Source organism: Apus apus, chromosome 23 (assembly GCF_020740795.1).
Source record: "Apus apus isolate bApuApu2 chromosome 23, bApuApu2.pri.cur, whole genome shotgun sequence".
Lineage (NCBI taxonomy): Eukaryota > Metazoa > Chordata > Aves > Apodiformes > Apodidae > Apus > Apus apus.
Window position 1 is genome coordinate 1,554,072 of NC_067304.1, and position 27,137 is coordinate 1,581,208.

General features: G+C 43.6%; 1 protein-coding gene across 6 annotated transcripts in view; it reads right to left on the reverse strand.

The window, feature by feature from the left end:
* Positions 1-537: 537 nt before the first annotated feature.
* CEPT1 (choline/ethanolamine phosphotransferase 1) overlaps positions 538-27,137 on the reverse strand; it is a 35,414-nt gene continuing 8,814 nt past the window's right edge. For 5 of the 6 annotated variants that reach the window (XM_051639250.1, XM_051639245.1, XM_051639247.1 and 2 more), the window contains 5 exons: positions 10,810-10,894; positions 5,911-6,042; positions 4,379-4,537; positions 2,774-2,899; positions 538-1,376 (listed from right to left, as the gene is read on the reverse strand). In XM_051639250.1, coding sequence (XP_051495210.1) covers positions 1,257-1,376; positions 2,774-2,899; positions 4,379-4,537; positions 5,911-6,042; positions 10,810-10,894 — 622 coding nt within the window. In that variant the 3' untranslated portion in view covers positions 538-1,256. Of the gene's footprint in view, positions 1,377-2,773; positions 2,900-4,378; positions 4,538-5,910; positions 6,043-10,809; positions 10,895-19,637; positions 19,723-27,137 lie in introns of all 6 variants that reach the window. The other variant, XM_051639246.1, reaches the window with a different exon arrangement.

Consider the following 27,137-nt stretch of genomic DNA (forward strand, 5'->3'; position numbering starts at 1 on the left):
TTTCTCCTCATGTTGAGGTGGAACTTCCTATGTTCTAGCTTATACCCATGGTTCCTTGTCTTATCACAGGGCACCACTGAAAAGAAACTGGCCCCTTCCTCCTGCCATCCACCTCTCAGGTATTTATAGACATCTCTTTGTTGGCCTCTCTCCAGTAGATACCCATCTCTCTTGAACTGGGGAGCCCACAAATGGTTTTAAAAGAGCAACAAAACCCACCCCAAACTTACTGCACAAGGTGGCAGAGAAAGCTCCTGGAGATCCTGAAATGACAACACTAAGCACAGGAAAACATGGGAAAACTTTCCAAAGAGCAGGCAGGGTTGTGCTTCCTAAAGCCAAGTAGGACAGAGCAACACACACACCTGAAGACAACTTGTTGCTCTGAGAATTCTCATTTATTAAGAGCAGAAAGGAAATTTTGCTTGAGTTTTATACATTAAAAAAGTAAACAGTAAAATTTTCTCTTTGTTTTTTTTTTTGTTTGTTTGCCTTTTTTTTAATAGTCTTTTCCACCGAAGAAAATGGAGATGGAAGTTGTCTTTTTAAGAGCATGTTTATTTAAAAAAATAAAATTAATTGACAAAGATACCACACTATTTGGCATGCCAGTCATCCCTTTTGCTTGCAGAACCCTGCCCAATGCATTTTTATTTCTTTATGTTTTTGCAAGAACCTGCTTTTATCAGCAATGCATAAGCAAAAGAACCACATCAGTCTGGACTCAAACCTTGCCAGCTGCTTCAGCTACACAAGCTAGTGAGATATCTCTGCTTTTGTTTTGTATTTTTTTTTTTACCAGCTCAGGTCTTTAGTAAATAAATTTCAAGTGGACACTAAACAAGTATTTCACTAAGAGATGATGAAATATTCAACTTAAAAAGCGAGTCGTATTGCAGCTGTAATTATACTACATTAGAAACCTCAGTTGTTGGGGATCCATTCACCATAGAGAGATTATTTTTTGTAATCAAGGTAATTACAAAGACAGAGCATTCCTCCCTGCATGCTTTCCCAGGCTTTGGACCAACAGAGTTGACTACACGTAGAGTCGACTAAGGTGTAACTTGGAATTCACTCTCTCAGGCAGGAGACTAGTTAAGGAGTGTTACTGATAACAAAGAAGAAAAGTTAGACAACATTGATTATTATAAATTACTTTGTTCTTATCTGCTTTGTGCCTTAGTCTCCTACATATCTTCACATCCATTCGTGTGGAAAACCAGCTCTTTCTCCTTCTGGTGACTCCCAGTTTACTAATGGTGGTTAGAGTGTGTGGAGGAGGATTTGATCCGGAACACGTGGATGTGGAGATGGGCAGCAATCTGGTTGCACACACTGACACAGTATCTCAGCAAATCAAAGAGAGAAAAGATCTGCCAAGGGAGGGGAAAAAAAAAATTATTACATTTAGGGCCTTTTTGGGTTTGTAAGGATGTAATGATGAAGACAAAACAGGGTTTTTTTATTTAATTGTACTGAAAATGGGTTGAATTTGGTTTGTTCCAATTGAAACATCAAGAAGAAGCATCAAAAATGTCAGCATGAGATACAGGGTGGTAAGAAGTCTGATAAAAAGGTAACAATTAGATTAAAGCAGGATTTTGCCCAGGGAAGCTGTGGCTGCCCCATCCCTGGCAGTGTTGAAGGGCAGGTTGGATGGGGCTTGGAGCAGCCTAGGCTGGTGGGAGGTGTCCCTGCCCATGCAGGGGGTTGGGACTGGGTGGGCTTTAAGTTCCCTTCCAACCTAAACCATCCCATGACTCTGATTTTATTATTTATGTTTTCATGGAGTATAAACACCACCCACAGGCTTATAATAAAAGCACTTCTCACAGACTCAATCTCCAGCCCTGGAGGATTAATCGCTCAGGGAAGAAATGTCTCCAGCCATGCTGGGCTTTCTTCCAGCTTTGGAAGAACACAGGCTCTTCATTCTGGACTCACAGAGGGGAAACCAGTTAGAGTAGCTGTACAGACACTGTGAAAGCCCCATTAACTCTGAATGGAATTATGGAATTGTTTTCATTGGAAAAGGCCTTAAGATCACCCAGTCCAGCCACTAACCCAGCACTAACTCATGTCCCTCAGCACCATCTCCAGGGCTTGGGAACCCCTCCAGGGATGGGGACTCCACCTTGGGCAGCCTGGGCCAGGGCCTGACAACCCTTTCAAGGGATAAACTGTTCCCAAGATCCCATCTAAACCTCCCCTGGTGATAACCACACATCAACTATCACTTTATTAACAGGTTAATGCTGCATTTTGGTAGATAACACTCAAGTGCTTGATAAGCACAGGAGTTTATCTCCAGCTGTTTTTCCCCCACAGGTGCTGCCAGTCACACCAGGAACAGGCTTCCCAGAGCTCCAGGCCACACTACACTTCCACTCTGCATATATACCCTTCTTAACAAGGTGTCCTGGTCTGAGCTAAGATGAAGTCAATTTTCTTTTACTGATTTCTTTTTTTCCTTCCTCTTTAAGCAGCACATTCGTTGGCTCCATCCTAATTCCATGTAGGCATCAACACAAACCTTCCAAATATACTACTCCAGCTCTGAACGTGTGTTACCCTGCTGCCAAACTGTTTAATATGCACTAAGCAAACAGTGTTTACTACTTCTATTCAAAATCAACTCAAAATCAAAACAAGCAGGTTCTCAGTCCCACCACCACCCAGGCGAGTCAACTGGGCTCAACCAACACAAAAGATGTTTGTGAAAGAGCAGGCAAGAGCTCGTGAGGATCTTGCAGAGAGAGCCTGTACTTACCAGAGCAATCCAGAGTACAACATACTCATCAATAAAGCTGTTAAAATACTGATCCAGGAACAATAGTGCTGGGCCTATGAATGCTGTGTCGTGCAGGTGCATTTCACTCTTGGTCATGTGTGCAACCTGCCCATGAAAAATAGAGAAGTTTAAGAAATAAACATCTTCCAGTCAAAGCAGAGTGATTTCAGAATGCACAAAGCTAAGAAAGTTGCAGGTCAAACCACATTCAGATTTACTGGGTATTTAAGTAGCAGAGCAAGATTGTTTAAACCATGAGAGTTTACAGCCATGAGATGCAAAGTTTGCAGAGAAGTATCTTTCATCAAACAAAAAGTGGAGCTACAAGGTAAAAACCTAACACAGGTTCCAGCCCACGAGCTCTTCCTCCTGCCCCAGAAAAACCTAAACAAAGCAGTAAAAGGGAAGTTACTAGTAAGCCTTCAGGTTTAGTTGAGCTTGGAAACCAAAAGTCACAGCTGCTAGATTTTCAGAGCTCAGAGACATTTGTGTTCCTCTCACTCCACCTACTTGGTGCCATCCCATAACTTCTCTCTTGTTATGTTTCGATGGTGTCTTTTCATGCTCAAGTGTGAACTCCCCACCCTGCCCCACGTGCACAGGGACTGTTGTAGACCACATCCTCCCTCTTACCAGCACAGCTGCTGATGTGACTCTGTAGCAAACTGGTTTTGGTAATAAACAAAACTTCTCTTCATTGTGAGTTACGTGCAACACTGATCCTGCTCATCTGGCACTGCAACATCTGCCTGCAGAGCCAAGCTGGTGTGGGGCAGGAGGGCTTCAGTCCCTCACTCTGTTCAACAGGGCCTCCTCTCCTGGTACCATTTCCCTAGCACAAACCTGTTCAGAATTTTTAATCACTATTTCTCCCCAATCGTTTTTGTTAAACCCTGAGCAGCTGCTCTAAAACTCAGCAGCTCTGTCACCTTCCCCCAAACTTTCTTCCCCTCTGCATCTGAGGGGGGTTTCAGGCACCTCTGTTCCAGCCCAGCTCATCACACCTATGCACAAATCATAGAATCACAGACTGGTTTGGGTTGGAAGGGACCTTAAAGATCATCTAGTTCCAAGTCCCTGCATGGGCAGGGATACCTCCCACCAGCCCAGGCTGCTCCAAGCCCCATCCAACCTGCCCTTCGACACTGCCAGGGATGGGGCAGCCACAGCTTCCCTCACCACCACTCTCACACCAAAGAATTTCCTCCTCATGTCCAACCTAAATCTCCCCTCATGCAGTTTTAATCCGTTCCCCCTTGTCCTTTCACTACAAGCCCTTGTCCAAAGTCCCTCCCCAGCTTTCCTGTGAATAAACAGCTGGGAAAAGGGGGAGAAACAGACCTCAGGCAACCTTGGGCAGTACTGGCACTGACTGTGTAAGCAGGGCATCAGCTTGATGTTTACCACCCCCCTTTCAACCAGAAGAAAGGCTCTGCTGTACTTCCAAGCCTCTGAAAGTAAAGCACAAGTAGCACTTGAGTACACAAAGATGTAAGTTACTCAATGATTCCACTGAGTAACCAGAGAACACTAAAACCCACAAAAAGTTTCCCTGCAATAACAAGAAACCTGAAGTGCACTTACCACTAGTTTATTTGTTATCTTGGCAGATACAAAACCAAAAGTAAGAATATAGAGGCAGGGATGCCTTTCAAAGAGCTGCACAGCTGATTTCTTGTAGATCATGGCAGCCAATGCGATCACAGAGCCAATGTGAAGGAAAGGTGACAGGACACTGGTGCCCTGCAGCAGGAGAAGGGGAAAGCATTAGGTTCACAAAATGGGCATGTTGGAAAGAAACCTCAAGAAGCCAAACACTCCTGTGGCACACAATAGGTGGTTCCTAACTAAAATCCTATGCCTTTCTGAACACTGGTACTAGCAGGAACAAAGTGTGGTGAAACCCAAGGGAGCATTGCTGAGAACATGCTTGTGCTTTTCATAGAATCACAGGGGTTGGAAGGGACCTCTGAAGATCATTGAGTCCAACCCCCCTGCTGCAGCAGGAACACCCAGGGCAGGTCACACAGGAACATGTCCAGATGGGGTCTTTAAAGTCCCCAGAGAAGGAGACTCCACAACCTCCCTGGGCAGCCTGTCCCAGGGCTCTGTCACCCTCACTGGAAAGAAGTTTCTCCTCATGTTGAGGTGGAACTTCCTGTGTTGTCACTTGGTGCTGTTTCCCCTCGTCCTGTCACAGGCACCACTGAACAGAGACTGGCCCATTCTTGACACCACCCTGCAGATATTGATAGACATTCATCAGGTCCCCTCTCAGTCTTCTCCAGACTAACAGCCCCAGGTCTCTCAGCCTTTCCTCATCAGACAGGTCTTCCAGTCCCTTCATCATCCTTGTAGCCTCCACTGGACTAGCTTGAGCAAATCCTTGTCTTTCTGGAACTGGGCAGCCCAGAACTGGACACAACACTCCAAGTGAGGTCTCACTAGGGCAGAGCAGAGGGGGAGCAGAACCTCCCTTGACCTGCTGGACACACTGTTCTTAGTACATCCCAAGATACCACTGGCTCTCTTGGCCACCAGGGCACATTGCTGTCCCATGAGGCTTGTTTCTTTTGCTGGGGGAGAAAAGGGTTTAGGCAGCAAGAAGTGCACAGATCTGACACTTGTCACAAGTAACACACAACAGTACTTGGATCACTCTTCTGTGCCAGCTAGGAAGCAATTAAAACAGCCTTCTAGGTAGCAACTAATTAATAGGCTGGTATGAATTTGCCTCTTGGAAAACTCCCTGGGTTCCAGAATAAAACCTCATCTTCACTGGAACAGAAGGTACCGGTGCAGACACCTCCACCTGCACTTTTTCACTGGTAACACAAATAATTCAGATCTTCTAGAAAAACCAAAACCACAACCAATCCTCTTGGAGAACTTCCTTCTGAATGGATTTTTGCATGGGACTTTCCTATGAGCTCTGTGGGGGTGGATCTGCATAACCTGTTGTATCTGATTAATTCTAAAGCAAATATCAAAATACAACCAACATTTTTGATCACTCAATATGTCACATGGAAGGAGGTGTTTTGTTAAATAAAAACTCAAGACGTGGCTGAAAAGACAAGAGCACTGAAAAAGAATTAGCAAAACAAAGCACTTACTGCTATAGTGGATCCATTTTTGCCAACTCCACCTGTGAAGATTACACCAAAGTAGTTTGTACAGGAGAATATGGTTCCTGCCACAGTACAGAGAGCTGGGAATATTTTCACCTGAATATTCAGTATTGGAATCTTAATGGAAGAGAGACAAGAAGTTAAAATATGCCCAAGCAAACTGAAATTGTTCCTAACACTTCTGGTGCACTCAAACACTCCACTTTCCAAGACCACGTTTGCTTTCCTTTCTCTGCCATGCAGAGGTTTGCATTTCTACAAGGCACAGAAATATGTATTTTTCCAAGAACCCTTCCATCAAAGGTTCCCATTAAGCCAAGTTTATCTTCAGTTACCTGAAAAGAGCCATCAAAAGCAGAAGCAGCAGAGAACTTGCCAGCTATATCACCCAGCTATCACATGGGAGAGAAATGCACCAGCCACCTTTGCTGAAGGTGGTGGTAAAACTCAGAGCTGCAGCCCAAGAGGGAACTGGGCAAAGCAAAAGCCAGGGGAGAAGATGAAACAAAGCTCCTTAAAACTGGTTGCTACCTGATGGGTAAGAAAAGGGAAGCAACAGAGATCAGATATCTCAGAGTCACCTAGGAGATCAAGGGTGAGGTGGCTCAGAAAGTTAAAAATGAGCACAGCAGCTTTGGGAGAAAGACAGTGGGTTTCTTCATTATTATTTTTTTTAGCAGTGTTGCAAGCAGAACAGGAGAAACCAGAAGTGAAGAAGGGAGAATTCAAAATAAACCACAGGAAATATGTTATGGAAGCAAGTGTGTAGAAAGAACTTCCCAAAACTTCACAGCTTATCTACTAAGACTACCAATTGAGGGGCTGCAGTCACAGCACTCAGCTGCAGGAACACACTGGGCAGCAAAGAGTCCAGCTACACAAAGAGGCCCAAAGATGATCAAGTTGTTTCTGTTTGAATGAAATTACACTCTCAGTGTAGCTTTTCAGCAGGTAAAGATCATGACTTTTCTCTCTCCTTCAGTAGCTCAAGCCCTTGATCCTTCCAGGGCACCACAGAGAGGCAGAGCCAGCTTGAACTCCTCCTGCCTTGCTCTTAGCACCCAGCCCACCTCTCCAAACCAGCTGCCAGAGCTTCATGGCACTCAAATGTCTTCCCCTCTAGCTCAGGCTGCCCTCTTAAATAAAAAAATATTTTACCTGAAAGATAGTTAATCGTGACAAGTAAACAGCAGGCATAAGGTACCACAGGCTGGAGTGCCAAGTGGAACCATTCAGAAATGTCAGGAGGCACAGGACTTCTGAAGGTCTCTCCTCAGTTTTATAAAGGAAGGTGTCTGTGCTGCCCTCTGCTTCAGATCCTTTGGGATTTAAAGAATTGGGTGAATTTGCTCTTCTACAGGAAGAATAACATGATGGCAAGCTCCATACAGGAGTCAATCAACGTTAAGTTTGACCTTTGTCATAGAATTAGAATGGTGAAGGTTGGGAGGGACATCATCAGGTTCCAACCTCCTGCACGGGCAGGGACACCTCCCACCAGCCCAGGCTGCTCCAAGCCCCATCCAACCTGCCCTTCAACACTGCCAGGGATGGGGCAGCCACAGTTTCCCTGGGCAGCCTGTGCCAGGGTCTTCCTACCCTCATGGTGAACAGGATGATGTTCACCAAAGGCAGAAAGGTGAGACCACAGTTACAATGTCCAGTTTGGCTTGTTATGCTTCCTCAGCCCTCTCCTTTTTGCTTCCACTGAGAGCTGGATCAGTGATAGGTATCAGGCTGCCCTTATCTGGCAGAAACAATGAATGGAAAACAAAGCTACTCCCAGAAATTTGGCAGGGGAAAGTCAGAGGAGAGGTATGAAGAGGCAGCACCTGCTAAATGGCTTTGCCCACAAAATGGAAGCAGGAAGGCCAAAAGTTGGAAGCAGCAAAGGCAAGAAAACAGGATGGAGAAAAAAAGAAAGAAAAACTCTTGACTAAAGGGAGAAAGCGAGTTGTGCTCAAACCTTCCTGCTAAATGGCATGGCCACTTTTTAAATAAGAGGATGCCACAAGGTCTGGTGCTCCATGGAGCATCACAGTCCATGCAGCTGTTCTGACCTTGCTGGTGACTGCAGGGGTCTCACCACAAGTCAGATGCTCCCAGGATTTCCCAAGACTTTGTCAGCAACAGAGAGGTACCACAATGTTTTGCAGGTTAATTACATTCTGTGTTAAACCCTTTGAAGTTGATTACAAGATGACTCTGCACAGAAAGGTTCTAAATACAGCTAAATCATGGTCAACAGAGCATTCCAGATTTTGTCTGGGAAAAAAACCCTATATGTTCATCAAAACAAGTGGCAGCAGGCACAGAATGGATTAAGGAGTGCTTGCCAGGGCCTGGATTAAAGCAAGTCCAGAATTGCTTGCCAGAAAATTAATGTTGGGCCTCCAGACCAGATGCCAGCAGAGTTTTGTGCAGCATGAACTGGGATTTTATACATATATATGTGTGTGTTTGTGTATAATTAGGAAACAGTCACGAAGAGAGCACAGCAAAGGGCCCAGGGAAGCAGCAGTGAAGAGTAAGAGACTTGCTCACCCATCTGTGGACACAGACACTCTCCATCCAGAAGTCTCCTGGCCAGCTCCTGCTCACAAATACCACCACCAGCTGGACAACTCTGAGTATTCCAGGAGTCCTTCTCCCAAGGCTGGATCTCTTGCAGATGGGTCTGATGTGCACAGATGTACAGCTCCAAACTACAGCTCCAGCACATCTGTGTGCACTTCAGTCCCATCTGCAAGAGGAAAAACAACTCCTGGTGAGCCAAACCCCAGCTTGCTTTATGTTAATCAAGTTTTAAAGATGATGTTGTGGGATAAAACTCCCACAATTGCAGCACTTCCCTCACTTTAGTCAGAAAAAAAAGCCTCTATATAAGTCAAGGCATCAACCAAACTGCATCTCAACTTGCTCATTTACTCACATTTTCCAAATGAGTATCTTGGCTGCAGTTGGACTCACCAGGAATGCCTGAGATGCAGGAGCCTCAGGATTTTAACAGGCTTTCAAGAGAACCTACCCTGACAAAAAGAGGCCAGCACAGGTACACACAGTTTCAAAGGAAAAAAAAAAAGCTAATGAAAGCCACATTGATAAAATACACAATTCTGCTTTTAGCCTATTCAGATTCTTTTGTTTTTCCCAGGTTAGCATAAAAAAGTGGAATGTTTGAGTACACAGCCACATTTTAGTGCATTGTTTCCCCCCTCAGATACAAACCAAAGATACAAACCCACCCATTTTGCTGTCACATCAAACATTAAAGGACAGGGGGGGTGAGGAGGGGCAGCGTGTCGATTTTGCTCTGCAAGAGGGAAAGAACATTTCTCTCTAAACCAACACCAAAATCTCACCAGTTGAATGAAAAATAAAAATCCCTCATCAGGGGAGACCTGATCAAGTGTGTTCCCTGGAGAAATGCCTCCATTAAGCCAACACCAGCCCTCAAAATTGCTTCATCTTTTGGGAGCTGACGTGGCCAAGTGCTGCTGCAACCCAGAACATCTCAGTTTTGCTCCAGAGGGTTCTGAATAGGTCATTTAGAAGTTTATTGTAGTTATTACACACCACAACCATTTTTTAAGCTCACATAAAAAGGACCTTACACTGAATCGAGTCAGAGGTTCCTGGGGCAGCATTTCCCCCACTTTTTTTTAAAAAAAAGAGAGGAAAAGGAGCCCAGAACATGAATTGGGAAATCCTCATTTGTAATGAGAGCAGCAGCTGCATGGGGATGTTGGCCACACTGGTCTCTCTGGAAGAGTTTGGCACCAATAAACTGACTTGTCTCATCTTTTCAGAATTAGTTCTAGCCACACTCATGCTCTTTAGATGGGATTTACTTTAAAGTTTACACAGTTAATTGGGGGGTTGTTGTTTGTTGGGTTTTTTTAAGCCTGAAAAGCACACACAGTAAAACAGGGCTGGCCAAGGTTAGTTGTTTTTATCTAGATATTTTCTACCATGTCAGGGGGTTCATTTCTCCACATGAAGCAGATTAGAAAGTCACCAATTTGGTTTCAAGAATTTTTGACCATCTCTTTGGTTTTCTTGCAAATCAAGATTTCTTGATTCACCTTCAAATCTGCATTTGCCAAGTTCACAAACCAGATGAATACTCAGGAAGGAAAACCTCCCAAAGGAACCAAAGCTGTAGATGTTATTTCCAGAAGTTGGGTATATTTATGTATGCACATACATGCTTTTCTCTGGGTTTTTTTTCCTATTTCAACAGCTCAAGGTGGGTTCAACAACACAAAGTCAGTGGCAGCCCATAATCTGCCATGGCCTGGTGAGCATAGAAAAGAGCTGCAGGATCCATAAGGAGCCAGCCCATGAGAGGCAGCCTTCTAAATTAGGATACTCACCACTAAAAAGACCCACAAAAAGCAGAAGAAAAACCCACTTGATAATTTTTTTCCCCCCTATACAGGTAAGAGTTTGAGCCCCATTCAGACCAAATCATCTACTGATGGTCACCAACTGTTCTCTAAAAGTTTCTTCCCTTATCTTCTACCCATTTTAGTCCTCTTTTATCTTCCTCTCATGGCTGATCTAGTTTGTTGTATGATACTCTTTCAAGTTTTGGCCAGGTCAGAGGAAGCTGAAGGAACATTTCAGTTTGTGTAACGTTTGATAAGTTTCCACCTGCAAACACAACATACAAACCAAAAAAAGCTTGTTTTAATATATCTGGTAAAACCAGAAGTCACAACTATTGCCATGTGACCAATAGACAAGAATATATATTTCCATTTCTGAGGAAAAGCAAAGTTTCCTCACACAAATCCAGCTGTGCTGCTATTTGCAGGTAGATCTTCCAAGGTGTCTAGGAGATTATCAAAAAGGATAGAACAAGAACATGAACAAAATTACCAGAGATTGCCAAAAAGGTGGTCCTCCAATCACTGCCAGTAAATGCATGATTATTATGAAGATTTGTACTTCAGTCACATCAATTCTGATTAGGTACAAAAAGCCAAAAGGAAAAAAAAAGAAGCACAATTACTCAAAGCCATTTCAAGTCTGTTATTTGCAAGCTCAGCAGCTTCTCCTCTGTCATGCACAGGGTAAGAACTCCCCAAATACTGGGGCAAACTTCATAAATCACTTAGAAAGCCAAAAGATATTCTTTTAGTTTGATGGTTAAAAGTAAGAGCCATGCTTGACTTTTATTTCACAGTGCAATAAAAACCCCTTTTGTCAAAAGGCACTGACCACTGCTGGTTGCAGAGATAAATATTCAGTTTTAACCTTGCCCACCAGAAAAGGTAAGAAAATGATTTCTTTCAGATGATAAAATTCAGGAAAGGTTGTGGGTTTTTTAATCCCTATTTTATTCCTTACCCTACTTTTTTCAGAAGAATGTTCTCTCTGAATAGCAGCAAACTTGGAAAAAAAACAACAAACCACCACCACCACAAAAACCCCCACCAAACAAATCCCTGAGGAGCTTATGCAAGTGTAAAGGGGGCAGTGAGCTGCAGAGCACACAGCTCAGCCTGGAAAATGCAGCAAGAAGAGAAACCACTTCTGGTTTTCACACAGCTGAGGTGTTTGGGAGAAGGGCAAAGAGGAAAAGCTTATAGAAAACACTGAATCTAAGACCTTCTGTTCAAGAGCTTGTGGAAGTCTTAGAGTAGCAAGAGGGGAGAAGAGCTGCACAAAGCAAATCCAAAAATACAAATGAAACAAAGAGGAGGGGTTTGCTGGTGTATTATATAAAGCTGTATAACACAATCTCATGCTGGAGCACTACCAAAAATAGTCCCTCAAGTCAGTTTGAAATATTTCTGGCATATTCATTGTCTCCAATAATACAGTTCTACCTAGAAGACTTAAAACTGCTTCTTGCCTATGCATGTTAGAAAAATTCTGTTGATATTATCAGACTTGGGGTGTTCAGCCTGGAGAAGGCTCCAGGGAGACCTTAGAGCACCTTCCAGGGCCTGAAGGGGCTCCAGGAAAGCTGGGGAGGGACTTGGGACAAGGGCAGGGAGGGATGGGATGAGGGGGATGGATGAAAACTGGGAGAGGGAGATGGAGGTTGGAGATGAGGAGGAAATTCTTTGCTGTGAGGGTGGTGAGAGCCTGGCCCAGGTTGCCCAGGGAAGCTGTGGCTGCCCCATCCCTGGCAGTGTTGAAGGGCAGGTTGGATGGGGCTTGGAGCAGCCTGGGCTGGTGGGGGGTGTCCCTGCCCATGCAGGGGGTTGGACCTAGATGATCTTCAAGGTCCCTTCGACCCCAAACCACTCCTTGGTTCTATGATCTCCTACTGTGCAACTTTCCATCAGCTAAGAGACTTCTGAACAATTCCCTAAGAGCAGGACACACACCTATGGATCAAGCAGCAGAACAGGAACAGGATCTGAAGTACCCAAGCCCTGCCTGTCACTGCTGCAAACCAGCACTGCTCCCTCCCAGAGCCATCAGGTGACTACACAGTGAAGCAGCAGAGGGCAACATAAAGGGTAATGAAAATGGGAGAGCATCAGAACCCACGAAACATCTTGGAATGTAATGGGAAATTTTAGCCAAAGTTGTCAGAAGTCTAGAGAAGATTCCAATAAAAGACAGTTTAGAATCACAGAATGGTGAAGGTTGGAAGGGACCTTAAAGATCATTGGGTTCCAATCCCCCTGCTCTGAGCAGGGACATCTTCCAGCAGACCAGGCTGTACAAGCCTCATCCAACCTGGCCAGGGATGGGGCAGCCACAGCTTCCCTGGGCAGCCTGTGCCAGTGCCCTCCTGCCCTCATGGGGAAGAATTCCCCCCTAATACCTAACCTAAATCTCCCTCTTTCAGTTTAAAACTATTACCCCTTGTCCTACCACAGCCCTCTCTGGTAAAAAGCCCCCCCTCCCAGTTTTCTTTAGGGGTCTTTGCTTTGTCAATTTTCTTTTCACCACATCAGGCACAGAGATAAGAGATACACAAGAAATATCCTCAGGGGTCCTCCTTTATTCTGATTTGTTCCCTAACAATCCTGCAAAGCAAATCAGAACCAACTTGGCGAAAAATTTAATTTCCCCAAAGAGGAAAGAATGTCCTAAAAAAAAAAAAAAAAATCTGTATTTTCAGTCCTCATAACAAACAAGTTAAGCCTCTGAGCTACCCTGCAAGCACAAGTCAAAATGCTCAGTCATGCAAGAAAAGGGATACACAAAACACCTGATGAAATGCAAATTACTTCCTCCTAGCTTTTGAAATCAGCATGGAAATGTTCTCAGCTTGTCCAGCTGAGGAGGAGCTGAAGCAGCTCCATGAACCCACACAGGCTGAGCAGGAATGTGTTTTAGCCTATTTTGCTACTTCTGTCAGTGACCTGAAAGAATAGAAACCAAGAAAGCTCCCAGCAGCAGTGACTAATAACCCGTGTGGGTAACTCAAGCTTAGAGCTTTGCTTGGACAGTAAAACAGGTTTCTTTTGGCAGCAGCAATCTTAATCATAGAATCATGGGATGGTTTGGAAGGGACCTGAAAAATCATCCAGATCCAACCCCCTGCATGGGCAGAGACACCTCCCATCAGACCAGGTTGCTCAGAGCCCCATCATGCAAAAAGAGGAAGGTCATAGACTTGAAAAAAATAAAATAGATCACAAAAGACAAGGTATTCTGAAAGAAACTCTTCCACAGAACTGGGATCCCAGCAAATCCATGAAAGCATTGCTTGGATTCAGGTTGGGGAGACAGCATTATCTTCTTTACACAGCTCTGGCACAACCTTTGCTCCATTGCCTGTACTCCTGCCCTCTCCAGCTCCAATAAAAATGGCATCAGGCAGCTGGAAAGGGTTCAGCAAGGAACTGCATGTGTATTTGGTTAACAACTCCTCCCTGACTTACTGAAAGAACCTCACATTCCAGAACAAATATGACTCTTCACTTTAATTCTACACACAGAGAAGATTTTTAACACTAAAGGGCTCCTTAAGACAGAAGCAAAGACCAGTTGAGGAGAAACTACACACCTGAACCATCATCTAAAGTCAAGACTAAGTTCTTTATACTGTGGATGAAAAAAAATTGGGAACATCTCAGAAAATCACTTGTAAAATATGCTCAACACCTGAGTTGAGTACACCCCTGCTGCTGGAATTCTCCAGTGATTTAGGTTTTTTTTGCAGAATATCAGCTGGTCACAACTCAGAGGCAGCTCCTTGAAGCCAGACCACAGAAGGGAACAACGTTGGGAAAGAGGAACTGGGTGAAATGGAAAGGAGGCAAGCTGTTCCTCTATTCATTTAATTTGAATTTCAAATGACTGTGCAACTACAGCATAAACTGGACTAAATCCATGCTGCTGCTATAAGGAGCACTCATTACAGCTTCCCTAAAGATCAGCCACTTTCGCCAACCCCCCCAAAAAAAATAACCCTGTTGAGTCTCATTTTGTCCCTTGTGCCAGCTCTACAGCCTCATGTCATCACGTGCATCAGGAAGTTGGCTTAGCTAAAGTGAAAAAAGAAAGGTTCTTGTCCCAGTTTGCAGCATAACAGCTTTCCTTATCCATTTTGCACAGGCTGAGGAATGATGCAAAGCCCACGGAGGGGGCAGTGGAAGGGCTTTGCTGCCTCCCTGGGCAGCTGAACAAACCTGTGTGAGTCAAGTGACCCTGCAGCTACAGACACAGGGAGCAAAAGGAATACATGGGAATGAGTTGAAGCTTCCAAATGTGACCCAAGTGGACTGCTACCAGCCTTGGGGGAAAGTCCTGAACAGCCCTTTAAATGCAACACAGTAAAAGAAAGTGAAAGAATGGAATTAGAAAGCAAAGCTCCAGTGGATTTGTCCAGAAAGATGCTGAGCAAAGGCAGGGCACAGCACCACCTGGAAAGCATGAACGTGTCAGGCAGCCTAGAGGACATTCATTCACCTTAATGATTAACTTGGATTTATGAATTGTTTCAAGATAAAAGTGAGCTAGTAATAAAAAGATCCACAAATGGCCTCAGTCACCATGTTGTTTTTAAACTCTGGTAGAACTGGGAAGGTACCTAATAACATGACAAGACAAAAGCAGGCTACAAGGAAAGCTGCTTGCTCAGTTTGGATGTAGACTGATTAAAGCCTTAAGAAGAAAAAATATATATATCTCTTTAGTGGCCAGGGAAGTTACTTACAAAGTAGGGTGATAACATTTCTGCATAAGTATTACATAAATAGCACTATATTTTTTTTCCACACAAAGTTCCTTTGTACAGTGGAGGGCCTCTTCCTATGATAAGGAGGGTAAAAAACACAAACTGGAGCAGTGGATCATTTATCAATTAATAGCAGGAAAGTTTTTTGGTTCAAAGATAGACACCACAAGGAGGAAAAACCCACAGCACTGGGGAATCAAAGGGGGAAAAGCTTTAAGTGCTGCAGGACTCTCCCCATTTAATTACTGCACACAACCAGTAGCCTGGGATCACAAGCAGGCTGGAAGCAAAAAATATTTCAAAGCAAGAAGAGAAATAGCCAGTTCAAAGGCTGATACTATTTTTTCCTTGTGTTTGTATTTATTTACTCATTCAAGTGCTACAGTGGACATCTAAGAAAAAAACAAATGGAAGGGGCAAGCAGCATGAATTCTGCAGCTTAAGGGGGTTTCTTAAAGCCTCTTAACTGGGATATTTTCAGCAATCACTTGAGCCACACTTCCCCTAACCTGACAGCTTTCTTGCCTGATGTTTCCTGACAAATTGAGTCATGTCAGCATTGCCCAAACAGTTTATGTTGCTGGGCTGATGAGGAGCCACGGAGCACAATGTGTGGCGGGTGCCTCGTACCTGTGACATGGAGACAAAGAAACAAACTGCTTCCCCCAAGAGATGCCCAGGCTACAATAGATGGAGGTGAAGTTATTGTAACAGTTCCTCAGCAGACACAAAGCTGCCTAGCTCCAAAGAGCATTTCTTCAAATAAACCAGGGACTTTTTCATCTTTTTTGTAAAATAAACAGGAGGCCATGAATGGAGTTTTTTTAAGATCACCAGGAACATCCAGACAAAGACCAAGGAACAAAGACCAGACAAAAGCTACAAAGAACCTAGACTCAATAGCTGAACAAACTAAAAATGCCCAGACATAATATCTAATTGCAAGGCTGGGAAAAACACTGAAAATGACCCTGAAAAATATGGATCCTGCAGCAAATTGATGTTAGGAAAGAACAACTACCAGAAGCTCTGCAGAACAGAAGGAGGAAAGAGAGAACTAGGTCAGGCAATGTCAACACCACACCAGCTACTTCAGTGAACTGAAGGGCTGCAAACAAGGATATCTGAGTGTTTGAATTAGATCAAGTCAGGGAAGGATAAAAGTTGGGAGTTTTAAAAGCACATTCTATGCCTCACTCCCTGTCTGCCTAAATCCATAGGGCAGCAGAATGGCTGCAGAGCTTCCCAAGGCTTCCCTGTCCTTGCAGCAAGGGCTTCACTGCACACACTGCAACACCCTTCCCTTCATTAACCCACCCTTCCTTGTCAGGACAAACTCCAGCACTGATTAGTTGCTAGTTCCCAAACTATCTGTTCAGTTTTCTGACAGAATAGATTCTCAGGAACATGATTTTAACATTTTCTTTCCTGTACAAGCCTGAGTGTTCTCCAGTTCAATCATGAACACCTATATTTGCCATTTCTCAAGATGGTTGTGCTAAGATGCATTAAAACTGCTCTGCTGTGGTCTCTGAAAACACAGCCAAGTGGGAGGTAAAACATCACAAGCAAAAGTCACATTAGAGCAGGACAAACTGAGGAGTGACACTGCAGAGCTGCAGGAAGAGGGATACAGGCATGAAGCTGCCTAGAACTCCACACACACTTACATTTCCAGTAAACCTGCTTGAACCTGATTCCCCAAAACCTTTCTTTTCCATTATTCAAAGCCTGCAGGTTCTTGTAAATAACTTCTCCACAGGCTAAAGACATAAGCAAACTTCATTAACAATTTAAGACATTATTTTCCCTTTCCTTGATGAATAAAAAGCCTTTTGCCCAGCACATGCAAGGACAAGGTTGAATGGTAAGCTATTTCCCTTCATGTTTTGCCAAATCATGTGGTATTTTCAAGATAGGACCGTGTTAGTTGTACCCACCTTCTCACTACAAAATGCTGATCACATGAAGCAGCTATCAGATGGAAAAAAGAAGCATGAATTTCTATTTCCTGTAGCTCAACCATCTCAGAGATGGTGCTATAAAGACTGAAATTAAAAAAAACTATACCTCAAACAGGGCGAGATAAGCATGTTGGTTTCTGGATTCTGAGTGACTTAGAGCAACAGTATCTTTGCTTATTAGTTAAGACTAAAAATAGAGGCCAGAAGGCATCTGGAACTACATATGCAAGAATTTAGATAAGATTAAGTCTAAGCTCTGGAACCCTCAGCACAGGAAAGGCATGGAGCTGTTGGAGAGACTCCAGAGGAGCCATGGAGATGATGGGAGGGCTGGAGCAGCTCTGGAGCCAGGCTGGGAGAGTTGGGGTGTTCAGCCTGGAGAAGAGAAGGCTCCAGGGAGACCTTAGAGCAGCTTCCAGTGCCTGAAGGGGCTCCAGGAAAGCTGGGGAGGGGCTTTACACCAGAGAGGGCAGTAATAGGACAAGGGGTGATGGTTTTAACTGACAGAGGGGGAGATTTACATTGGACATCAGGAAGAAATTTTTCCCCATGAAGGCAGTAAGGCACTGGCCCAGGCTGCCCAGGATGCCTGTGGATGCTCCCTCCCTGGAGGCGTTCAGGAGCAGGTTGGATGAGGCTTGTGCAGCCTGGTCTGCTGGGAAATGCCCCTGCTCAGAGCAGGGAGGTTGGAACCTGATGATCTTTAAGATCCCTTCCAACCTTCACCATTCTATGATTCTATGATGTTATCTTGTAATTCAGTATGTCTAAAAACTGCTTAAAATCTGCATACATGAGGGAACTGGTCACCAACAAACACTTGGCATTCTGTCACTGGGCAAGTGCCAAAGTGCTCACTACACACACCAGTCCTAACAACCACTGCATTTATTTGTAAAACAAATGTCCTCTTGAATGGCAAAGGCAACCTTTCCAGGGGTGGAGACCATAGGTGGGGTCTATAGACTGGCATCTCCATCAGCTCTAGGTCACCTGTGCAGAGACTCAGATCTCCACCCTCTCTGCCCCAGGAGATGGCAAATTCCTATCATAGACTTAAAGAGTGATGAGATGGTTTGGGTGTGAAGGGGCCTTAAAGATCATCTAGATTCAAGCCCCTGCATGGGCAGGGACACCTCCCACCAGACCAGGTTGCTCAAGGCTCCATTTATTTTGTCCTCATCCACTGTAAAAAACTCACTTTCTTTACAGAATCTGAGTTGCTTCCTCTCTCATAACCCATCACACCAATGGGTGACTTGGGAAGTCTCTGAATGTTTCAGTACTAAGGGATTATTTTTTTTCACCCAAAGTGACTTCATGGGCAGAGTCATAAAACACTGTTACCACAAGAGGCTAAAAATCTTGATTAAAATCTTCCTTCCTTCAAGTTATTGCTTGCTACCTCACCATTTCCTGGCATTAAGTATTTCCAGCCTTTCATAGACTGTCAACAAAGTATTTAAAAATTATATATTCTTCAGAGCAGCCAAACTGGCACTTGGCTCCAACTCTCAGATGCAGCCAGTGGGTGTGACACACACCATGATTTAGCAGATTGCTGATATTACTGGATCTAAAGCAGAGCTGGTAATTAAGGACTCTTTGCAAGCAGCGATTGTGTTGAACCATTACCTGAAAAACCAAAAGAACAAGAAAATCTGCATCTGTGCAAGTTTTAACAAAGGGTAGGTCAACAAACCACACCAAAAAAAAGAGTCAGTTCTCTTTAAAATCAGATGTAGTTTCAAGGCTGTCAAAAAGCTCTTCTTATATCCTCAAGTATTTCAAGGGAAACTCCTGGTTAATAATCCAGCAACTATGAGAAACTTCAATGAACTCAACTTACTTTTAATGACACCATTTTATTGAGAGGTGGAAAAAATCCCCAATCTGGACACGCTGCACTAAAAGAGCTGAAATAAGGAAGAGAAAGTCCTTTCCAATGAGTAGTAAATCAGAGAGGGGAAGGATATATTTAGCACAGACATAAGGAAAAGCACTCTGAAAATAAAGACAACCAGGAAATCAAGTTACTGAATGATGAAGCTACAAGCACAGTTAAGTGACTACTGGGGTGAAGTGGCAAGAGTTCAAACCAGGCATTTTTAACCAGCAACTCGTGACTTCCTAAGCTATTGCACAGCTCCCTGAACTCACCAAGAAATTCTCTCTTTTCTGGTAGGAAGGTATTTTAACAGCAACAACAAAATTCTCCAACTTGACAAAGCAGCTCCAACAAAATTTCTCTTCACCCAGACTTACAGAGCTGCTTCCACAACCCTTGTTATCTTTTAGATGATGCCAGAACTGTGGCAAAAAATAAAACTACGACGTGTTTCCAGCAAACTTTTTTGTTCAACAAAGTTCTCAAGTAAAACATGATGTTTTCCAAGAAGTTTCTTTGCAGTTAGGTCAGATTTTTACTACTTGTTGATACTTCACAAACATTTTTTTTATCCCTCACACCTTCAAGCACTTGGGAAATACACTCAAAAAGGGGTTTTTTTCCACTGATGATGTGCATGACAAAGGTGCTGTCTCTGCTCAGCCCATGCCATTGCTTGCCAGGTAGCATGAATGTTGGGTTTTACCGTGTAGTTCCAGAACCAGGGCCCCAGAGTTCCTGTGAGAAGCTGCAGGGCTATTGTACAGAGCACAGACTCTGTAACATCAAATCTACATGCAAGGGAAAGAAACATTTCAAAACATTTTCCTGAGCACTTCAGTGAAGTGGAGCCATTAAACCAGGTCTTCAGTCACGGTGTAAAGAGCTAAATCCAAACAACTGCTGTGCAGCATGGAGGTAATTTAAAGGGGGAGGTCAGAGGAAATGAATTAACAACCACAAGAAAAAGGAAAGTATTAATGAATTAACTAACATGTTGTAACCCACCCAGAATTTCAGACATTGAAAGCTCTATTCAGAGCTTCCACTATCCACAGGACCTTCCCCCCACCCCATGGGCAAACACAATCATCAGTGTGTGCAGGAGGAAATGAAATTAAATTCCTTGCTCAAATCGACAGCAGATAAAATCCATAATCCTAAACTTCAGGACCTTTCAATTATCTCATTGTCCTATTTCCAAATGACACTGAATATATGAAGATGCTACTGGGTATCTTTTCGTGGAGCACAGACTTCACCTTCAATTTGCCACCTCTAAGGGAAAGCAAGGAATGACACCTCCCTGCTCACACAGCTCCTCAAATAATGCTAAAAGCCAAGAGAGCTCTGGAGCCCTTTTCTGTGGCAACCAAAATCTGCTCTGGATACATTTATTTTTCATCCCTGACTGCAAGAGATGAAAGAAACATGCAGCATCCAACAGAGACACAACCACCACATGGGCTCTTTCTGGAGGAAATGATATACATTTGCATTTTTAACTAACATTTTTAAGTATGAGCTAACTAAAATGACATTCAACAACCCAGTAAAAAAAAAAAAAGATTTCAGCAATAACAGACTCAGCCACAGCACAGATCCTGTTTATTGCAGTGCTTATCAGAGCATGCCTGGTGCAGAAGCATGCAGCCTGCCATCCAGCTGATTAAAAAGGTCCCTCAGAGCAACAAAGTTCATCCTGGTGGCTCTGAGAGAGCTCAGGAATTGCAGTATGGATGAGCAGGCCCATGCCTGGTGAGAAGGCACAGTGAATTTCAGTCTGATAAGCATTCTCAGTCTAATTAGCACAGCACATAATACAGTCAGAAAAGGCATCATTTGGTGGTTTAGGGCTCACAGAAAAGTCACACAACTAAACCTGGTACTTCAGGACAGCTGGAGTTTCTTCTTTTTTTCCTGTGTTACTCTAAGTGATATTTGTAATTCAGACAGATTCATCTTTTAAACATAACCCAGGAAAACTTGAAAGGGCCATCAACCTCAGCATGTGCTTAACTCTACTTAGATGTTGGCAGTGACCAGTTTTATTTTGTGTGCTGTCTGCTCTGCTGGGCTCCCTTATCAAGCTGGTGAGAGTCTTGAGCCAATTAACAGACAATTGATTAGTCATGGAGCCAGAATATCCTCTTGTCAGTGCTAATGTTTTGAGCATATTCCAGAGAAAATTCTTTAAAGGTCCAAATTGATTAAATGAGCCATTGGGCTTTAAGAAGGCCACCACTGAATCAAGTTTTGGAGTTCAGAGGGAGCTGCAGGGAATTCTTTCCTGGTCCAGAACAGTGAACCAAAGCGATTTAATTCGAAGTTGAGAGATTTCCTGAGAAAGTGAACCAACCAAGAACAACAGGAAACAGATACACTAGAGATTGCTCAAGTCAATCACAACCAGTGCAGCTGATCTCACACAGCTTTGCTTTAATACTGTGTGAAACTAAGGGGAGGGGGGGGGGTGTGTATTTCTGTACCATCCTCCTCCCAGACACACAACTCCCTGTGACTGTCCCATGTAGCAAAACACAGACAAGAAAAACACTCTTGCCTCATCAAAACACAGAGGTTTTGGGGCTGGGAAGCTCAGGGGGATGTGTCTGCTGGTTAATACTCTGTGCAGCAACACTCTGGCCTGAGAAATGATGATTCTTCCATCTGCCTTATCCTATCTACCGAGCGTGCAAGTGGGATTACTCAGTGAACTACAACTCTGAGCATGAGACAAAGGATTGTTTTCTTAAGGGAACCACTGCAGCAAGAGAAGAACATTCATCAGCAAAACAGAGGGGGGAAAAAAAGGCTAGAAGTCACATGCTAGAAATCCAAAAGCGTAGATTTAAAGGTTATTATGGAGCTGAGTTTTAACTCATTCCAACCCTGCATTTTACTTGGATGTGATGAAATAAACAGCATGACTAAAGCAAACCACACAGAAGAAAGCAAAGCATAAGTGAATTAGAAGTATTTTCAGCTACAGGAAATTAATCTTGATGTTAAAGTAATATTAAAAATAAGCCAGAAGCTCTTCTCCTTTCCTTGTTGTAATACACTTAAGAGTGATAAGCAATTGTTTTCCTTTTGCTGCTCACTAAGGTAGATTAAAGGTTGTACAGGTCAGATAAAGAGGAGAAGCACCTGGTTGAAGCTCAGTTTTGTAGAGCACTAAGAACTTCTCTCAGTGACAAAGGCAGAAAGAGCAGCAGCATCTCTGCACACAACAGCCTGGTTCCTGGTTTGCAACACTGCTATGGGACTTGTGAGAGGGAAAGGAGAAGGAGGAAGAGGGCCCTGAGGTGGAAAAACCCCCCCTCACCATTTACACCAGCCCTCAACAATTTCAGCTGTATGGATTTCTGCTGTAGAAGGCACTTAGATTTACAGGACACACAGCAAGCATTAGAGAAGTGCTGGCAGGAGGCAGGGGGTGACTGGAGACCCCAGAAGGGCAGGTTGCCCACAGCAAACCAGGCACCCTCCACAAAGACACTCCAGGATCCACTTTTGGCCAGTGCAGAGAAACTAATTCCCCCCTGACACCAAGAGAGACTCTGAGCTTCCAATTTTCCTCCTACCAATAACCAAGGTGTTCAAGTTCAAGAAGCGTCGAAAAAAAACCCTCAGAAAATGGAAAGTTTTAATCCCCATAATGATGGAGATTACTGCCTTATCTCCTGCTCTAATCCTCAGATCCTGAAGCTGTTGCCAGGAGCAAGGACTCAATGTGCTAAACTTTGACTTGGAAGGCTCCCAACTCTGTGTTTTGATATTTGGTGTGAATAGTCTACACAAGACGACACAGCAGCTCCTTTTCTGCTGGCAGCTGAAGCAGCAGGCTTCATTTTAGCTGCTTTCTGAAGCTCAGCCTCATTTATTACCCTCTCCTTTATACTTCAATTTAAGTAGTAGCATTACTGGTAAGAAGGCTTAATTTAACTAAATGAACCTTCTTCCCTTCCTAAACCAACCCATTATCAAAAGGATGCACACATGCTTCTGTACATAGTCATGTATGTTCCTCATGTACAACTGCTGCAGTGTCACTGAACAAGAATGTTCCCCCAAATTCTCCAACATTCCTCAATAATGGCTGTTTTGTTAGACAGCCTGAATTCCTTTGCTTTCTCTGGGGACTATTGTTCAAACAGTGAAGTAACATTTTTGACTTTGCAGTTGTGAGAAAGCTGGTAAGAACTGATCCTTCCTCTGAGTGTTTACTGACATGCCTTTATGAAGCATCCTTAGAAATCAATTTCCATCTAATTGTGTGTGTGTATATATATATATATATATAAAATAATGGAATGGTTTGGGTTGGAATGGACTTTAAAGATCATCTAGATTCAACCCCCTGCATGGGCAGGGACACCTCCCACCAGACCAGTTGCTCAGAGCCCCATCCAACCTGCCCTTCAACACTTTAACACGTGCCCACACATCCCTGTAATTTCTACTATTACCAAGGTCCAGATAAGCCAGATAATGCAACAACTCTTAGGAGAAGTTCTGGAGACCATGGGGAAGCAACACCCTCACATCTTCAGGAGGACCCTCAGTAAGTGACCAACTCTGTTTTTAAAAAATCCTATTTAGCCCTTTCCCCTGTGGCCAAATGGACAAGGTCTTTACATGTCTGAAGCCAACACTCAAGTTCAGAGCAGAGCCCAGCTCAAACCTGACAGAGACAAACAGCTCTGCTGCACTCCCAACCAGTCTGGATTTGAGACAGCTCCTGCAGAGTCAGCCTGTCTGTGCAGTGACCTTGGGAGGACGGGTACAGCACGGGACCTGCTCAGACACAGCCACCTCCCACCTCAATGCCTGCAGCCAGGACAGGGAGCAGGGACAGTGCTGAATCCAAGTGGAATAAATTTGGAACTGGAAGAACCAGAGCTAGTAATTACAACTGGGGGCCTAGGAACGTTGGGAGGGACTTGTAGTGAGAGAAAAGGTAATGGTTTCAGACTGGAGGAGGGGAGATTCAGGTTGCACATTGGGAGGAAATTTGTAGTGTGAGGGTGGTGAGACCCGGGCCCAGGTTGCCCAGGGAAGCTGTGGCTGCCCCATCCCTGGCAGTGTTGAAGGGCAGGTTGGATGGGGCTTGGAGCAGCCTGGGCTGGTGGGAGGTGTCCCTGCCCATGCAGGGGGGTTGGATCTAGATGATCTTTAAAGTCCATTCCAACTCAAACCAGTCTGGGATTCTATGATTCTAACTGGGCTCCAGCAAATTCCTTCCAGGGTTTGTGCACCAAATCCCCTAATGCTTCTGGTTTCTGCAACCTGTTCCTAAAATACCAGATCAGCTCCCACCCAGCCAGTCCATCAGGGCTTGCAGTTTGACTTCTGTGATGTACAGAAGAAAATTGCACTGTTTCCAAACCAGAGATGCCCCAGTTAGGGCAAAGCTGCCCCTGTAAGACTAAACCTGAAACAAAGCTCACCCTGTACAGCAGCACAGCAAGTCCACAATCCAGATAAACCAGTTACTGTGCTGAAAAACAGGTCAGGAGAACCAAGTAATAATCTGGAGTGCTTCAATATTTTTCCCCTACAATTCAGAATCACCTTCTTATTTCTTCAAAAGTGCACTACATTCCTATAAACACATTCCAGGTCAGGTGTTTGTTTTTAAACAACACTTCTGCACCAAACTGTCCCCATGCTGTTCCCTGCTGCCTTTGCTCTGTTGATGTTCCTATAGTGACTCTTACTGTAGCCAACCCACCTTGCTTTGAGACACTTCCTGCTTCCTCCCAGGGAATTTTTAAGCAATGCTGACCTCTAGCTATTTTTTCGAGCTATTTAACCAGCTCGAGTTTGCCTTCTGAAAGCTCTTCATCAGCTGCCAACATCTAATTAAATTATATGATCATTTAAAGCTGGAGACAGATCACTGAGACCTCACTGTCTCAGTGGATTAGTCAGAAAACCTGGAATAGTGCAGCAACTTCCCTCAGGTGTCAGGGGGAAGGAGAAGCAGCAGCACAGTTGATGTTCTCAGTAATTGGGCACAATTACACTAAGTTTTTCTGCTCTACCTGCCATAGGTGAACACTCCTGCTTGCAGATGGAGCCTGACACAAAGTGCCCTCTGCAGAGCTCCAGGGAGTGGTCAAGGCTGCTACAGTGACAGCACATGGGAATCAGACATTCTGTTCCACAAGAATACTTCATTAAACTTTTTTTTTTTTAAAAAAGAGGATTTTTTTCAGCACACAAAGTTGACTATTCATTTAACTGCTGAAGCTTGAGCTGTAAGGAGTAAAATACCAATCGTGCCCTTTAGCTCTCTGCTGCTCTTCTCTGAACCACTTCAATTTGCTTATTGAGTTGCTCTCTCTAATGAAATAGAATTTCTGGGCCATAATCTCATCACAGAAGCACAGTAAGTGATAAACAACTGCCTGCTCTTTCCTGCTCCTTTGGAATGGAAAGGCAAGGTCGAAATGCTGACACTCTTCCCAAAGCATCCCTACTTTTTCCAGCCCCCTGAGTGTATTTTTGACATAGATACTAAGCAGGATACATAGACAAGGAAAAGCTACTGTGCATTAAAACCTTTTTGGCTCCTTTTAGCAGCTGTCTCCAATTCCACTTATTCAGGAATAAGAATATCTAAGCCTGTGCACTTCAAGCAATCTGAAAGGATAAATAAAACAGGCTATTTTTCAGTCCTATCATTAGTAAAATGAAAATTTCAGGAAAAAAACAAACTAATATCAGACAACAAGAATCAATTAACTGGATGAATAATCTCAGTTTTTGCCACAGAAATGAACACCAGCTTTTGCCAGGCTATTAACCTTGTGACATGGGGCAAATGAAACAAATGTGTTTATTATGAAGTGCTGTCTTATGTAAATTAATGATACACACATTTGTGTGCTTCTTGTCTTCCCTAAATTAGCTACATCCTGATGGATGATCAGATTCTCATAATATTAAGGCCATGCAGAACAATTTTACCTGTCACAAGATGCTGTCACCAAGATCACAGAATTGTTCTGGTTGGAAAAGACCTTTAAGATCATGGAGTCCAACCAGGAAAAAAATACACAGACTCCTTACAAACACAAGAAGCAACAGTTTCAGTCAGTGCCAGGGGCAACATACAAGTTGGTTTGGAGCACAAAGGCAAATTGGGGGGTTTGATATTTGTAGAGTCAAGCACATGCCAAGGTTCTTTGATCAATAAGAGGAAAACTTCAATGATCAGGGCCCTGTACATTTGAAATGGAGCTAAACACATTCATGATTGATACTTGCAGTAAAGCACAAAAGGAAGAAGCCTGAGACAGCACAAGATTTGAGCCTGATGCTTTCTTTAAAGCTTTAACTATCAGAGAATTGACTGAACCAATCCTATCTGCTCTAGTGTAGTCAGGATTAGAATAAGGATCTAGATTTTATTTTCTTCCTCCAACAGACACTGAGAACTGCTCCAGGTTTTAGCAGGATCTGGATACCCACAGATCAATAACAGACTGTAATTAAACACTGCCCCTTGTAGCATTGTTTCAGAACCCCACACAAACTAAGGGCAAGTTTCAGAGGTTTCCAGGTGCAAAACCATTTTGCAGTGCATTTACTTGAAACATCTGTTAAATCTCTGAATGCAAACAAAATAAACACACATTTCCACATTAAGGGCAGTGAATCCCACACTGGGTCCTTGTGTTCTGTTTCCCCACCTGCCCTCCCCCAGCAGTAAACAGGAGTTCAGCTGTGGACTCTCCTGCAATTTTGTTGCTATTACTGACACAACCACAGTCTATACTAACTGAAAGGGATTGGGAACTTCAAGTTGTAGGCACAATGTCAATTAATAACCATAACTCTTAACATATAGTGTAACAGTGAAGATTAAACTTACATCATCACAAGTCAAGCAAGATCAAAAGAACACTGAATACTAAAGCCAGACTGCCACCATCTGACAAAAGCATTCAATTCTTGGGATGAAACCCTACGTACTTATTTATTACATCAGAAACTCCTAATTCATATGACAAAAGGATATTTTCCCACCCCTAAAACAAGCTAAGCAGCATTCAGTATTAATGACAGCTCCAGCCGCCACAAGCTCTGAGTGTGTATATATGAACATCAACAATTGAATATGAGTATCAACAGTTTACTACTGGTCCAAAGGGCAGAACTATGAGCATATAAAGTGTAACTAGAGAGGAGAGCA